The sequence below is a fragment of the Columba livia genome, chromosome 23 (assembly GCF_036013475.1).
Source record: "Columba livia isolate bColLiv1 breed racing homer chromosome 23, bColLiv1.pat.W.v2, whole genome shotgun sequence".
Taxonomy (NCBI): domain Eukaryota; kingdom Metazoa; phylum Chordata; class Aves; order Columbiformes; family Columbidae; genus Columba; species Columba livia.
The window spans coordinates 1,613,471-1,629,253 of NC_088624.1; the positions used below are offsets into that span (position 1 = coordinate 1,613,471).

The 15,783-nt window shown below is 51.4% G+C and overlaps 2 protein-coding genes across 2 annotated transcripts; both read left to right on the top strand.

Annotated features, from left to right (window-relative positions):
* The first annotated feature begins 980 nt into the window (after positions 1 to 980).
* LOC102093592 (keratin, type I cytoskeletal 14) lies at positions 981 to 5,852 on the top strand. Its single transcript, XM_005513352.4, has 8 exons — positions 981 to 1,821; positions 2,772 to 2,854; positions 3,367 to 3,523; positions 4,035 to 4,196; positions 4,277 to 4,402; positions 4,513 to 4,733; positions 5,210 to 5,241; positions 5,570 to 5,852. The coding sequence occupies exons 1-8, from the start codon at positions 1,300 to 1,302 to the stop codon at positions 5,665 to 5,667; spliced, it is 1,401 nt and encodes a 466-aa protein (XP_005513409.1). The 5' UTR covers positions 981 to 1,299; the 3' UTR covers positions 5,668 to 5,852.
* Positions 5,853 to 8,929: 3,077 nt separating this feature from the next.
* LOC135575251 (keratin, type I cytoskeletal 14) lies at positions 8,930 to 13,549 on the top strand. Its single transcript, XM_065039318.1, has 8 exons — positions 8,930 to 9,531; positions 11,205 to 11,287; positions 11,588 to 11,744; positions 12,009 to 12,170; positions 12,251 to 12,376; positions 12,487 to 12,707; positions 13,040 to 13,089; positions 13,248 to 13,549. Exons 1-8 carry the CDS (start codon positions 9,010 to 9,012, stop codon positions 13,343 to 13,345), a joined length of 1,419 nt encoding a protein of 472 aa, XP_064895390.1. The 5' UTR covers positions 8,930 to 9,009; the 3' UTR covers positions 13,346 to 13,549.
* The last annotated feature ends 2,234 nt before the right edge of the window (positions 13,550 to 15,783 follow it).

The following is a 15,783-nucleotide window of genomic DNA, read 5'->3' on the forward strand; positions in this document are numbered from 1 at the left end:
TCTCCCTCCCCGGTTCTCTGGTTTGGTTTGTTTTCACGCTAATACCTGTCCAGCTGCATTACTCTAATCCCTGTGCTCAATCCTTTAATAGCAGGATGCAGGTGTGGCTATTGGGATGGCCGCATTGCCTCATCTCTGCACATCTTTGTCCCGTTCCAGTCTCCCAGGCGGTCACCATTTCTTGCTCCTTGCGAGTTTGCGCTTTGCCCATCAGTACTTTTGATACAGGCGCTGCTGGTCCTGCTGAGTTCCATTAGCGTTGGCTCTTGCAGGAAAAGGTGCAGGAAAAAGCACATTTGCACGCAGAGATAAGCACTGATAAGAGCTGATGGTACTTTTCCCATCCGGAATTGCACATATCATGTCCCCGCAGTGGGTGTCTAATGCAGCTTCAATTCTTTTTCTCTGATTTAGACTGTTTAAGCGCTAAAACCTGCCCCAGCAACGAGATAGGAGAAATTGTGGCAGGGAAGTTTTTAGCTTCTCCAGTTGTTTTAGAAGTCACAGGTTGCTGCTGTGGAGCTGCGAGAGGTGACGCAGCAAAGCAGGTGCCACCAGGAAACATCAGGCATCTGCCTTTTGAATGGACTGAAAAGCCACTGCTGTAGGGACTTTCCAGTCTCTGCAGACCAGTACGTAAGCAGAAATTACTGGAGTTTCTTCTCTTTTGATCCGCGAGATTTCTGCCAAATATGGTATCAGTACACAAATACCGCCAGGTCTGTGCTTGTCCTGGGATAGAGGTCCTGACGGGAAAATTTCCTTCTGCCTTTGGGTTGGCCCAGGTAAAGATTATGGATGTGCAGAGCTTTTAAGTCAGCAGCTTTTGTGGGATTTAGGCTCTTTAAAAAAAGCAAATACATAGATTTGTAGATTTTTAATGATATAAGGCGCTTGCGGCTTGGTGTATCACAGAGGATTCACTTGTGTTACTTCCCGAGGGAGCAGCGGGGTGGAGCTGGAGCGAACAGCTCTGTGCAGCTCAGGTGCAACCCTGAAACGCTCAAACATCGCTGTGGGCCGGGAGCCTTCGCTCTGAATCACGCCGGGTGCCGGGAACGCGGCGGAAGGAGATCCCGAGTGTCCCGCGATGCTGCTGCCGCCGTGATGTGACAAAAGACGTGAAACTGGGGGAGAAAAATGATGATTCTGGAATTTGGCTCTGGCTGTCAGGGGTGACGAAAAGCGTGGGCAACGCCTCCTGGCCGGGTTATAAAGGGCTCCGAGGCAGGGGGAGCGAGCACTCGCTGCCTGCGCTGCCGAGCCGGGTTTGTCTCTGCATCCTCCGCAGCCGTGGCCATGAGCACCACTGTCCGGCAATTCTCCTCCTCCACCTCCCTCAAGGGCTTCGGGGGCCTGGGGGGAGGCTCCAGCCGCCTTTCCTCCGTGCGCCTGGGGGGCGCAGGGTACAGAGCCCCCAGCCTCCACGGGGGCTCCAGCACCTACTCGGTCTCTTCCCGCATCGTCTCGGGGCTCGGCAGCGGCTACGGGGGCAACTACTGCAGCAGCGTGGGAGGGGGCGTCGGCGGGGGCTTTGGGGGCAGCTATGGGGCTGGCCTTGGGGCCGGCTTCGGAGGCGGCTTCGGAGGTGGCTTCGGAGGTGGCTTTGGAGGTGGCGATGGCATCCTGCAGGCTGGGGAAAAGGAGACGATGCAGAACCTCAACGACCGGCTGGCTGCCTACCTGGACAAGGTGCGAGCCCTGGAGGAGGCCAACACGGACCTGGAGGTCAAGATCAGGGAGTGGTACAAGAAGCAGGGACCCGGCCCAGAGCGTGACTACAGTCCCTACTACAGGACTATCGAGGAGCTCAGGAACAAGGTAGGATGCTGTGATTAGCACAGTGGGATGTCCTGTTATCAGGGAGGATGCAGGAACACTGATTGCTACCTCTGTAATTAGTAAAAGCTAATTATGTCATTAAAAGTGTCTGGGATACACGTGCAGAGCACCAGGCTGGATATTTCTCAGTGTCAGCTTTTGATGGCATCCTTCTAGATGGAACACACGGCAGTTTTCACTGGAAGAAGCAGATGTAAAAGGGTGTGATGCAAAAATACATAATAAGAGTCAAGTCTGCATTGATGATGCATATTTTTGTCGAGCTTAAAATAAATGTGCAGGGAAAATTATAGGTGTGCATGAACTGAAACACGGATGTTGTATTTGTGAACATTCAGGCAAAGAATTGTCCCCAGTAAACACGAAGGAAGGCAGTGTTGGGAATGATGCAGGGAATACATTTTCTCTCCTGATTTCCTCCCAGACTCTGACTTGAATCTTGTCCCAGTGAGGATTAATTGTTACTGGTTTTGTAATATAAAAATCAGTGCATTTTGCTCCATTTCTGCAGTCAAAAAATTAAATCCATCTCCAAACAAGTGGGAACAAGATTTGCCAAGCACAAGCACCTGCTGGTCTGTCCTGCCAGAAGAGCCGCATGTGATGCTGTGGATGGGGGAGCAGCTGATTCCTTCTTGACCCTGAACCATGGGAACAAATGCCACCACCATCAAACCTCACACACCTTAGGTGGCTTTTGAAATCCTCACTGGAGGATTTTTGGAGGGGGAGGTCACAGAGGAATCAGCCCCTTCCTGCAACCAGTCCCAGCTGTGTCCTGATTCAAGACATGCTTCTGCTAAAGAAATCCCAATCTTCCCCAAAACTATTCCTGTCCCGACAGTCTCACTTGTGTTCCCGTCCCTTGGTCACCCAGGGGAAGTTCCTGACACTCATTTAGTGATTTTTCTTTATCTTCCACCCTCCAGGTTCTAGGGGCCACAGTTGACAACGCCAACCTCCTCCTGCAGATCGACAATGCCAGGCTGACCGCTGATGACTTCAGGACCAAGTAAGCCACATCTCCTGGAAAAATGGAACAAAGACTGCAGAGATGTTTGATGAAATGGGGAGAAAACCCCATCTCAACCTCAAACAGGCAATGTGGAAACTAAGCCTTCAAAATGAAGGTGTGATTTCCAAAACAGCTGGTTATTTAAATCTATAGGTGCTTAGGGATTTTGCTTCCATCAAAACCTTCACTGTTTTATTCCTATTGCTTGTTTCTCTGTGGTACGAGCTGTCCTGCACACAGAACTTCCACTTTAACTTGGGTGTGTGTAGCTCAGCAAAGCCCAGGACTAGTAACAAGGCTCAGTAATGTCAGGGTCAAGGTGATGCTATGAACTCAGACGGGCACTGTTGTATCAGTTGTTCCCATGTTCACCAGCATCCACCACCAGAAGGTTGTCCACGCACCATCGGGGTCGGGCAGCACTGACACGATGCCAGCAGCACTGAGATGCTCTGTCCCCAGCTGGGCAAGATCCTGCGTGACTCTTGTGACTGTTCTTGTGTCCCCAGGTTCGAGACGGAGCAGGCTCTGCGCCTGAGCGTGGAGGCCGACATCAACGGGCTGCGCAGGGTCCTGGACGAGCTGACCCTGGCCAGAGCTGACCTGGAGATGCAGATCGAGAACCTGAAGGAGGAGCTGGCCTATCTCAAGAAGAACCACGAGGAGGTGAGCGCAGAGCCAGGCTCAAAACAGTCCAGCCTGGGCCCGGAAATACGAGGTCTGGTCCAACCTTGAAGACTATGCTGAGTTTTAAACTGATGGGAGGGAAGATGAGATGTGCTGGCAGGGAAGCAGAGATGATGTATTCTGGATAGCAGAGCATCCTCTCCAGAGCCCGTATAAAACCACTCGCCACTTGTTATTCCAGTAATGACCACTGTAGCTGTTAGAGATTCATTAACAATCCCAGCAGCTTCAGGCCTGGGAGGTTCATCTCCTGAGGAACAAAGCTCTGATTTATTCTCTGAAAGAACCCAGATCTAAATGCAGATTTCTTGAGCATTTGGGTTATTTTATTTGAGATTGTGGAGTGAAGGTGCCAGTTTGCTCCCTGCTGATTTGCCCTGGAAATACCTACTGAAGGATGCTACCTTTCCTGAAGAACTCTGTCTTGAGAGGAAAACCTTTATGTGCTGATTGTTGGATTGCATGAAGATGTGTTTCTCTTTTTGGCCAGGAAATGAACGCCCTGCGCGGGCAGGTGGGTGGAGAGATCAGCGTGGAGATGGATGCGGCTCCTGGCGTTGACCTGACCAAGATCCTGTCTGAGATGAGGGAGCAGTACGAGAGCCTGGCGGAGAAGAACCGCCGGGACGCCGAGCAGTGGTTCTTCAGCAAGGTGGGCTGGGTCGCCAGCTGCACCGCGGGGCGGGGGGACCCAGGGCTGTGCTGGAACCAAAGGGGTTTGCCTTGTTGCAGACAGAAGAGCTGAACCGGGAGGTGGCCATCAACACGGAGCAGCTCCAGAGTGGCAAGACGGAGATCACAGAGCTACGACGGACCATCCAGAGCCTGGAGATCGACCTGCAGTCCCAGCTCAGCACGGTATGAGGGGCCAGGGGGAATGCAGGGCCACGGGGCGGGGGGGCGCACGGGTGCTGCCATCCCCGCCACCCTCCGCCCCCCCTGAACCCGTCCCTCTCCTCCGCACACAGAAAGCGGCGCTGGAGGGCACCTTGGCCGATACAGAAGCCAGGTATGGCGCCCAGCTGGCCCAGCTGCAGGGGCTGATCAGCGGCGTGGAGGAGCAGCTGGCCGAGCTGCGCTGCGACATGGAGCGGCAGAACCAGGAGTACAGGGTCCTGCTGGACGTCAAATGCCGCCTGGAGCAGGAGATCGCCACGTACCGCCGGCTGCTGGAGGGCGAGGACGCCCAGTACGTATTTGGGCCTCGCTTGGGGGGGTGGCTTGAGGAAGAGCAAAGGGAATGAAAAAAGAACAACCTGCATTCCCTGGAGGGTCTTGGGAGCATGTTTCCTGGCCCATGGCATGCCACAGAGTTTCCTTTTTCAGTCCTACTCACCCAGAACAGCCCAGGGGTTATCCGAGTGCTGCAGCATCCCTGGGATCCGCTGTCCATTGCCCCAGTGTCCGATGCTGGGGAAGGAGCGGGTACCGCTGCCGCTCGGTGCGGCGGGGATGCGCGCTGCCGTTGTTCCTGAATCCCCATGGCACACATCCATCCTTAGCGTATTCTTCCTTTAAATTTTGACACGAGGCAGCTTCCAGAAGGCATTTTAATCACATACTGGTATCAGAAGAAAAGGCGGGGTTTTAAATAAAGATTTTGTCTCAGAGGCTACTCACTTTATTTCTCTTTCTGACCATTCTTTTTCTTTTCTCCTCCTGCAGCATTTCCTACACCTCGCAGCCTGTGAAAGAAGGTAAGAACAAGTATTGGCTGAAGCACTGATCACACATAGCTCTGTCATATCCTTGGCCACTTTCTTAGCACATATTCTTTTTACTAATTTACTAAAATCACTATTTTGTTATGTTTTCAAAAAGCGAATTGACATTAACCACTCCTAGGATACACCAAAAAATGTTTCAGAAGATCATCTGTGCAGACTATATAATAAAGTATTTATGAGTAGCAATGTGGTGGTTAGAATGGGTTTCTGAGGTGGTCGTTGGTAACAACACGAAAATCTTTAAGACACTTTCTCCTTCGTGCCCTGTAAATAACGGTTCCTTGTTTCTCCGTTGTAGGACCTGTAACCACTCGCCAAATCCGCACGATCTTCGAGGAGGTCCAGGATGGGAAGGTGATTTCCTCCCGTGAGCAGATCACCCAGGCTGCCCACTGAGGCGGTCGCCCGGTTCGCTGCAAACCACGCACAGCAAAGCACAAGAAGATTCCAGTTGATTTGCTTTGGCTACGCAGATCACGAAAAGCACCTTCTCCTTTCATCACCTCCCCTGTTTCCTTCACCCCTTCTCTAAGCGCTGTGCCCTGCTCAGAAACCAAATAAAGCTTTGTTTCATACCAGCAGGGGCTGGTCTCGTTGCTCTGTATTAAGCCATAGATGTGGCAGGGAAACACTGGCTGGTTCCACCCCCAGGAATACAAACTCACCCTCGTTTAATTCTTGCTTCCCAAGGCACCGCTAAAGGGTGAGGAAAACAAGTGATGGGCGGTGGTGGGTATGGTCTAAATAAGTAAAATAAATTAAAACCTTGTTTGGGGAGTGATTCGTGGCACGGCCGGGCTGTCGGTGCCTGTTCCTGAGCAGCAGCTCGCGTTGCCATCAGCTGGCCCAGCCGTTCCTGGAAAGCCAGTTCAGACACATTCCTGGCTGGATTCTGTCACTTTTATTACTTCATAAATCAAACTCCCAAATCGATGGGATGATTCAGAGAAGCGCCACTGAATGTGTGCAGGAATAGAGCTGACCCTGCAGCTTTATGACCCCTTTCCAGCAAATCTGCCAGGTATTTGTGGGGAGATAAGAGAGAGTTCGGGGTTTTTTCAAGATATTGAGAGGATGCCCACAGTCCATCGTCTCCACCGCTCTGCTCCCAGCATGGGGATGCTGAATGTGTCCCCTTCAAATTCATTCTCGCTTTCAGTTTTCCTCCTGGAAAAACCCGTGTGCCCCCGTGTTGCTGTAGAAACAACCAGTAACACTTTGCTAACAAAATCCCCCGTTTTTAATTACTCCTGCTGCTGCAAATTGTGAGGGAGGTGTGGAAAGCACATGTCGATTCTCTCCTGCCTTAAGCGTTAATAATTAGTCCTGACCTTAGGAAACCCCAATTAGTCCTGACCTTAGGAAACCCCAAAATAATCAGACAAGTGTTTTTGTCCAGGGAGTTTCATCTACTGGGCCTGCCAATGTGTATGTTTGGAGCCAGAGCTTCATCTCCATTTTCCTCCTGAATTAAGACAAAATTTCACGTCTAAACACCCATTTAGTACCATAAAATAACACTTATGCCATAGAACTTGAGTTCTGATTTTGAAACGTTTAAAAAATAAGCTCATAGTGTGCATGTGCTCATGAAACAGAGGCAGAATCTGGTTTAAAATTCAGCCTTTTATTTAAAAGAGAGCACGATACAAACAATATGTAAGTCATTTGTGGTTGTGTTCAATGGGAGGTCATGTAAATGATGTCTTAGAATTTCTAATATGTTGGTTTAAGTCTTAATTAACACCTCATGCTTTTAATTGCCGCCTTGTGGTATTATCAAAATAGCACAGATATTTTGAGCAACATGTATTTTTATGGCGCAGCGGTTAAATAGGAAACAAAAGATGAAAGAAAAGGTAATTTTATGTAAAGGTGGAATATGCCGTTAACCTCGGAACGCTGGGATGGGCGTTCATCTGCGGGGAGCTGTGAAATGCCAATGCTGAGGGTCTGGACTGGCACAGGGGCTCTGAAATGGTGTTGTCACCATCCCCTTTCTCTGTGGGGACAACCTGCTCGCTCTACCCAGCGCTATCGGGCTGGAGAAGGTGTGGAAATGAAGACGAAGCACATTCCTTGGAGCGGCACATCCCGGCCGCCCCCGCGCTGCCGATCCTTCGCCATCCGCACCTGGGGAGGCCGAGCGGAGCGGGAGTGTCCGCTGGCTCCACACCCGAGATCCACAGCTCACGTGACACGGAGATGCTGCTGCCAAGGGACCGAACCAACCTCCGGCCAGAGCAAACGCGATGGAGACTCCAGTTCTCCATTTTCCCACTCTCGTCTCCATTCACCGGTGTCAAATGGGAACACCCTGAGCTGTGTTTCTGCACAGCAGCCACCTCCTGGTATTCCAAGGACACATCCCACTCCTGTATCGCTTCCAGCTCTCTTCAGATAGATGGGAGGGAGTTGTGCCCTTTAACGCTACCTTGGTTGCTGATTTCCATACTCTTTCCCCCCTCCTTTGGCAAATGATCTGAGGAAGAACTTGGCTGTTGGGAAGGGGTTGTTGGGGCCTGTCTGCAAAGGCAGTCGAACAATCCACCGTGTACACACATGAGAAATATCTTCTCCTCCACGCCCTGCATTATTAGCTAGTGACACTCAGATTTGTGGTTTCTGCCCGTGACGCAGGTCAGGACAGAGAACAGACAGGGGAGCTTGACCATACCTGGCGCAATCAGTTTTTGAGCCTCTTTGCTCTCCTAATGCTGTTTACACGGGAGCTGTAAATTCCAAACTCCAAGTTGTCCTGTCTGCTCACAACTGATTGAGATGTTAATCGCCGAGCGCATCGTTAACATTACCTGCTAAGTTATGTTACTGTCAATTTTCGCTCTTGTTCACAGTGCTTAGAGACCATGAGCTTTTTTCCAGATGCCCTTCATCTGCTTTATGCTATTCCATGTTTTTTTCCTGGAGCATCTCACAATTTTTAAGTTATGCCAGCTAGCGGCCATACCCTGCCCTTTCTGAATACTTTGCTAAGCTCTCGTTCACAAATAACAAGACAAAACATCCCCTGCTTATTGCCTTTTCATAATCCTCCCCTCCTGGGTGGTCTCTGAAGTGGAGAACTGAATGAGCCCTGAAGCATGAACTCCCTTTTCTTTGCTTTTTCACTCCAGAACACCCCTCGCTCTGTGGATAAAAGAGCAGACTTGCATTTCCAGGGTCGGTAGCCAAGTTCCTTCCAGCACCATCGCACTCACGGGACTGCAGATGTACATCCAGGGCTCTGAGACACGGGTGCTGTCCCCGTGCTGTGGTACAGTGTCGGGAGGGACAGCAAACTGTACTAACCGGGACACAAATACACAGCAAAAGGGATGCTGACTTATTCCATCTGCCTGGATAGCTCTATTTCTGAGCTAACAGTACAAAGCAGAATTAAAATGTAGCCCTAAGCAAGGAGCCTCCTCCTTTGAATCACACCTGACTATTTACTTGGAAACGGAAGAAGCATAAAGACGCCCTTTGTGGGATAAAAAGTTTCTCGTGGAATATGACAAAAGCCCCCCCCCATGAATAGAACAAAGGCAAAAATGACGATTCTGGAAGTTGGCTCAGATTTTAGGAGTGATGAAAATCATCAGGAATGCAACAGAAAAAAAAAAGGCGCGGGCAACGCCTCCTGGCCGGGTTATAAAGGGCTCCGAGGCAGGGGGAGCGAGCACTCGCTGCCTGCGCTGCCGAGACGGGTTTGTCTCTCCATCCTCTGCAGCCGTGGCCATGAGCACCACTGTCCGGCAATTCTCCTCCTCCACCTCCCTCAAGGGCTTCGGGGGCCTGGGGGGAGGCTCCAGCCGCCTTTCCTCTGTGCGCCTGGGGGGCGCAGGGTACAGAGCCCCCAGCCTCCACGGGGGCTCCAGCACCTACTCGGTCTCTTCCCGCATCGTCTCGGGGCTCGGCAGCGGCTACGGGGGCAACTACTGCAGCAGCGTGGGAGGGGGCGTCGGCGGGGGCTTTGGGGGCAGCTATGGGGCTGGCCTTGGGGCCGGCTTCGGAGGCGGCTTCGGAGGTGGCTTTGGAGGCGGCTTTGGAGGTGGCGATGGCATCCTGCAGGCTGGGGAAAAGGAGACGATGCAGAACCTCAACGACCGGCTGGCTGCCTACCTGGACAAGGTGCGAGCCCTGGAGGAGGCCAACACGGACCTGGAGGTCAAGATCAGGGAGTGGTACAAGAAGCAGGGACCCGGCCCAGAGCGTGACTACAGTCCCTACTACAGGACTATCGAGGAGCTCAGGAACAAGGTAGGATGCTGTGGTAACCAAGACACCTTCACTGAAGCCATGTTAGGAAAGGTTACCCTGTTCCTATAAGCTGAAGGGAAGAGCATTAACAAATGACAGGTAATTAGGCTGAGATGGGAAAACAGAAAGAGCATGCTTGGAAATCATAGTCGTAATTCATGAAGAGCAGTTTCTTGATCCTGTCCTCCACAAGGCACTAAGATGTGTTTTCTAGTGCCTGTGTTAGGGGTGGGAAGGCAGGAGCCAGTGGCTCTCAGAGCCTGGTTGGGGTTACCTGATGCTCCAGGCTGCTCCTGCCACATCAGCCACCTCCTGCCTTTCCTGGTGCTCCCTTTGCCGGGTTCCTGATGAAGCACCGCAGAGAGGGACTCGTTATCTCTTCGGCACTGTTCACTGCTGAATGGAGATGCTAAGTTGTTCTCATAAATATCCTACAAATTAGACCTTTTCTAGCCTGATAGGATGCTCAAGGTAGAGGTTAAAAAAGAAATTGCCCTATAGGATGGTTGTTCTTTGCGAGGTGCAAACACAAGACTGAAGTCCAGGAGGCAGAACATACTGGGCTGTGGTGGTGGCTTCAGAGCTGCTGAAGAAGTCAAGTGCGTGCCCTGCTCTAAAATGCAGTAGATGGAATCATGGCCAAGCCTGTTTCTTTATTCTCAGCAGCTCCCTGGCTGATTTTAGATGAAAGTCCTTGAACAAAACCACTAGAATCTGTCCTTCATCTCCTACTCTGCCATCATTGCCCTCCTCTGCTCACATTACTCATCCTGAGCTGATTGCTGGGTCCTTCAGCGCTGCCTACGCAGGTGACAGCAGCCTCAGTCATCTCCGGCTCCTCAGGAGGGGATGGAGCTGTGGGCGGTTGGGCAATGACAGTACCTGGTCTGTGAGAGTCAACGCAGGCTCTGCCAGGCCCAGGATCAGCCCCTGGGGGAAATCACACACTACAATATTCTAGTTCTATTCCCCTTCTCTTGGGCTTCACCTTGGAGTGGGGGCTCTTGCCTTGATACACGAAACTTCTCCTTAAATTGCAGCTTGTCAGGTGTGCGATGAGCTGGAGCACAGAAACATGTGGAGGCAGAAGCTGCCTCCAGATTTGAGCATTGAAGTGCTGGGTCTCACAGAAACCCCCTGCTCCTGGTCCAGAGGGAAGGAGACCCTTCCCTCACCACCCCTCCCACACCCCAGCTGCAAAATTACCACACCAACATTCCCAGATAATTGTTTGGACATCCCCTGAAGCATCACAACTCAGCGAGAGTTTTTCATTAGCCAGTGGCTACAGAAATTACTGCTCATTAAATGCCCAATCGTTTTCAAAATCCCAGAACAAATATTTGCACCTCAGGTGTAATTATGAAAGCAAAACAATTCAGGCGCAGGGCACTCCTTCCTCAACCCGTATTTTCCGTCTCCACTGGGCTGTTCGGTGTTGCCAGGCAAAGCCCAGGGTGCTGTCGGGACTCTGGAGATGCCACTCTGGCGGGGACAACAGGCTGTGGCATGTCCACATGCCAACGTCTTCCTGCCTCTTGCTTTGCAGAGTCCACGTGGAATTCCAGCCCCAGGGGCAGGAGGTTCAGCGCGGCTCCGGTCCTTCCTTCCCAACAGCATGACATTTCCTGGAATCACTTTCTCACTCTTTCACCTCTTTTATCCCCTGCCAGATTCTTGCTGCAACTGTTGAAAATGCCAACATCGTCTTACAGATCGACAACGCCAGGCTGGCAGCCGATGACTTCAGGACCAAGTAAGTCCAATGTCTTTGAGAGCTCTCATGAGAAGGGAAGGCAAAGCCAGGCTCTTTAAGGCATTTAAATTTGCCTTCTGCAACTGCAGTTGCTCCACCAGGTCACTGCTCACTATAAGTGTGACATTTCAGAAGCGTACATCTCTTCCCGCTCAATTGTCTGGACATTCCTGCACTGCAGCGAGCCGTGCATGCACATTCAATACAAGATGCTTGACAGAAATACAACAAGAAAAACAACAAGAAAAATTCTGTGTCAGCTGGGTTCCACAGTGCAACTGTGTGTGTGTGTGTCCCCAGGTTTGAGACGGAGCAGGCTCTGCGCATGAGCGTGGAGGCCGACATCAACGGGCTGCGCAGGGTCCTGGACGAGCTGACCCTGGCCAGAGCTGACCTGGAGATGCAGATCGAGAACCTGAAGGAAGAGCTGGCCTATCTCAAGAAGAACCATGAGGAGGTGAGCTCAGAGCCAGGCTCAAACCAGGACCTGCAAAACAGACCTTGTGCACTTGGGAAGTGGTCAGATCGAATGTGCAGGAGGGTCTCTGTAATTAGGGTTGTCAGGAGACGCCTGAGTGGGTAAGCAGGAGGGAAAAAATCCCAATAGAAACTCCAGAAGAGGGTCTGTGGGGTTCGTGTGCTGGGTGCAAATAAGAAATTAGTCATGATGGGAATATATGGATTTTCCTCTGACCTGTATCACGTGTCTCTTTTCCTCTAGGAAATGAGCGCCCTGCGCGGGCAGGCGGGTGGAGAGATCAGCGTGGAGATGGATGCGGCTCCTGGCGTTGACCTGACCAAGATCCTGTCTGAGATGAGGGAGCAGTACGAGAGCCTGGCGGAGAAGAACCGCCGGGACGCCGAGCAGTGGTTCTTCAGCAAGGTGGGCTGGGTCGCCAGCAGCGCCGCGGGGCGGGGGGACCCAGGGCTGTGCTGGAACCAAAGGGGTTTGGCTTGTTGCAGACAGAAGAGCTGAACCGGGAGGTGGCCATCAACACGGAGCAGCTCCAGAGCGGCAAGACGGAGATCACAGAGCTACGACGGACCATCCAGAGCCTGGAGATCGATCTGCAGTCCCAGCTCAGCACGGTACGAGGGTCTGGGGGGAATGCAGGGCCACGGGGTGGGGGGGCGTACGGGTGCTGCCATCCCCGCCACCCTCTGCCCCCCCTGAACCCGTCCCTCTCCTCCGCACACAGAAAGCGGCGCTGGAGGGCACCTTGGCTGACACAGAAGCCCGGTACGGTGCCCAGCTGGCCCAGCTGCAGGGGCTGATCAGCGGCGTGGAGGAGCAGCTGGCCGAGCTGCGCTGCGACATGGAGCGGCAGAACCAGGAGTACAGGGTCCTGCTGGACGTCAAATGCCGCCTGGAGCAGGAGATCGCCACGTACCGCCGGCTGCTGGAGGGCGAGGACGCCCAGTACGTATTGGGGCCTCGCTTGGGGGGGTGGCTTGGGAGGACACGGGTGATGGACCCAGGATGTGATGTCTGGGGACTCAGCACAAAAGAGCTCATCTCTATGTTCCTACCAGCCACAGATGTCCACTGGCTCTGTCCCTGGTTTCTGTCTGTAGTGAGATGCTGTAATGGGCACCTTCCATGCCCTCCAGGAGACACTGAGCAGAGCAGCAGTTTCAGCACCCCCTATCAGCCTTTTCTGTTTTCCTCCTGCCTGAACCAGAGCCTGTGTTACAACAGCAACAAAAACAATTGGTCCCTAACTTGTCTTTGGTTTTCTCCTTCTCTTGCAGCATCTCTTCCCAGTATTCTTCAGCTATGTCCTCACACTCCGGCAGAGATGGTAAGAACCTATTTACATACATTTCTAACAAACAGACCTGCTCTGAGAGCAGCTGCCAGGGTGATGGAGTGAAAAGTCCATGCAACATCTGATAACGTGTTAAGACATTCCTCTCTTTCCTGCCCCCTGAATAACGGCCCTCTGCTTTCCTTCTGCAGTCATGACATCCTCCCGCCAGGTCCGCACCATCGTGGAGGAGGTGCAGGATGGGAAGGTGGTTTCCTCCCGGGAGCAGGTTGCACTCACCACTCGCTAGGAAGGCAAAAAGCGCCCTGGACCCTCGACCCCGGGGCTCAGGAGAGCGGCGAGCTGAACCCAAGGCCACATGTGATGGGGCTGTGCCCCCAAAAGCTCTCAGCTTCACTCATCCCCTCCTCCTCCCTGTTTTACCCTAATTTCAGGCGGGTGCCGCCGTGCACTCTGTACACATTGAATAAAGCTTTTCTCCTTGTTCATGCAACTGCAGACTTGTCTGTCACTGATATACGATCTCTTGAAGCCTCGGGGTTGTGTGTTTCTGCCAGGGAAAGTCCTAAGAAACCACAAGAAGAAGCCAGTGAGAGGAGGGGAATGGGGGGATCTGGGTTCTACTGGGAGCAAAAATAATTCCAGACAGCTTTTTCCATTGAAGTCATTGCTCATAAACACATGGGACTGACTGAGACATAAACCAGGTAAAGTTTGCTACTTGATACGAAACGAAGGATGATGTTTGAGGTCAGTGGGCCTCAAAACCAACAATTAAAGCCAACTGAATAAAGCCTAGTTGTCTAGCTCATGGTATCACAAATAACTTTCTCCTGTAAGCTGAGCTTAAATGACTTCAACCCGACTACTGCTGTCATGTGTGCCATTCCAGGCCACGAGCACAACCTCAGACTGGTTGCAAATCTTATACATACGCGCTTTCTGTCTTATTCGACCGTCTTTAAATCACACAGGCACATGGTATGAAAAAGTTATGTAGGTTTTTTTGTGCTGCCTGAGGGCTGCACTTAACAGGTTCTAAAGTAACCATTGCCTAATCCGCAGAGGGATGAGTAGCAACAACTTATTATCACTATGCCATCTAGGAGCTCACTGCTGAAATCCTTCTCCAAACACACGAGCGAGTCACCGGCTGTCAGCAACGTCTGGAGGCAAAGTGCTGCTCAGGGTGAGGTGACGACGAGTGACAGGAACCAAAGGGTATGGCGCTGGTCACACATCCACCAAACGTGTCTTGTGGACTGGACAGGAGACAAAACCATCTCAGACCTAAGAGCCTGATGGAATCACATTCAGCTTCGTGCTTTCAAGCCAGTGGTACCCAGGAGCTCTGTCCAGTCTTGGACCATGTCCTCATGTTCATCACCCACCTAAAAATACAGATTTGGGCCTTAGCCAAAAGAAAAAGGTAACAGTTTGCAGTAAGTCAGCTTCCCTTTGCTTATAATGATATACAAGGCGCTTCTGCAGCTGAAGTTAAGCACGTTTGCCTCTTGGATTATTGTTGGTGATTCATGCTCCTCAGCCTCCACAAAGACATGTTGATGCTCATGGACCAATCCCAAAGGCATTTCAACCCTTAAAGAACAATCCCAAAGGCAATTCAGACCTTTATGGAACAATCCCAAAGGCATTTTGGCCCCAAAGGTAATTCAGACCTTTATGGAACAATCCCAAAGACACACGCCATGGCCTGAACAGGCTCCTGAAAAGCACTGGGCGTGACAAGACAAGCAAAGGAAAGGGAAGGTGATCGAAGAAGTGGGGAACCTGCCAGGTCTTTGCAGAAAAGGGAGTGTGAGGAGATGTTATCATCCTGTATTATTGTTTAGCAATTACAGAAAATGGTAGGAAATGAAATGCAGACCAGAGTGGAGAGTTCACTGGCTGTATCATGCTCTTCCCTTTGCTGGGATAACAGACCTTCCTTACAGAAACAGGGGGTCTTCCAACCCAAGTGAGGTACATGTGCCAGTGTCAAACTCAATCTATAATAGCAAGAATGAATAATAATGAATAATACCTAAAATTAATATCATGTTTCCCATCAGATGGTTATTTTGAAAGCACCCTTGAGCGGGATGATTGCTGTTATTATTGTTTCCATCCTACAAAGCATGAAATTGAGACTTGGAGAAACTGAAGGATTTGCCTGGAGTGATTTGCAAAGCTGGGATCAGAACCCCAGAGCATCTGGTGTCATCAGCCAGAGGCAGATCACCTCAGTCACAGCCACTAACACGCAGAAAAAGAAGTAGAATGACAATTACATCAAGAGCTAGATATGAAAATCCTTTGTAAACAGCAAATGCGAAACACTGAAATTCAACTGATAATGAGCACACAGGAGCTGGGGCTGCTTGTAGGTCTTGTTGCTGTATTGGGGCTGCTTGATGAGGCTCTCCCAGCACTGCCCAGGCCAGATGACACACACGAGGCCAACCGGTGTGTTTGGGATGCTGGCCATGTTTGGGATGATGGCCACGTGTGGGATGATGGCCACGTGTGGGATGATGGCTGCAGCCTGGGAACTGGCAGGGACTCAGGGTTCGGTGTCCTGTCTGAGTTGCCAAGTTTCCAGAGAAGTTCTCCTGGAGATGAAACCAGCTCGTGACTCAGGGAATGTTGGTAATAACGTGAAATGCTGGATCTCCTTCTCAGGGACACATTAGACTTTATTTACTTCATAGGCATTATCTTAAGAAA

Coding starts and splice junctions, on each gene's coding strand:
- LOC135575251 (XM_065039318.1), top strand. CDS start 9,010: ATGAGCACCACTGTCCGGCAATTCTCCTCCTCCACCTCCCTCAAGGGC. Junction 11,288..11,587: donor GCCGATGACTTCAGGACCAA/GTAAGTCCAATG, acceptor GTGTGTCCCCAG/GTTTGAGACGGAGCAGGCTC. Junction 11,745..12,008: donor TCAAGAAGAACCATGAGGAG/GTGAGCTCAGAG, acceptor CTTTTCCTCTAG/GAAATGAGCGCCCTGCGCGG.
- LOC102093592 (XM_005513352.4), top strand. CDS start 1,300: ATGAGCACCACTGTCCGGCAATTCTCCTCCTCCACCTCCCTCAAGGGC. Junction 2,855..3,366: donor GCTGATGACTTCAGGACCAA/GTAAGCCACATC, acceptor TTGTGTCCCCAG/GTTCGAGACGGAGCAGGCTC. Junction 4,403..4,512: donor TGCAGTCCCAGCTCAGCACG/GTATGAGGGGCC, acceptor CTCCGCACACAG/AAAGCGGCGCTGGAGGGCAC.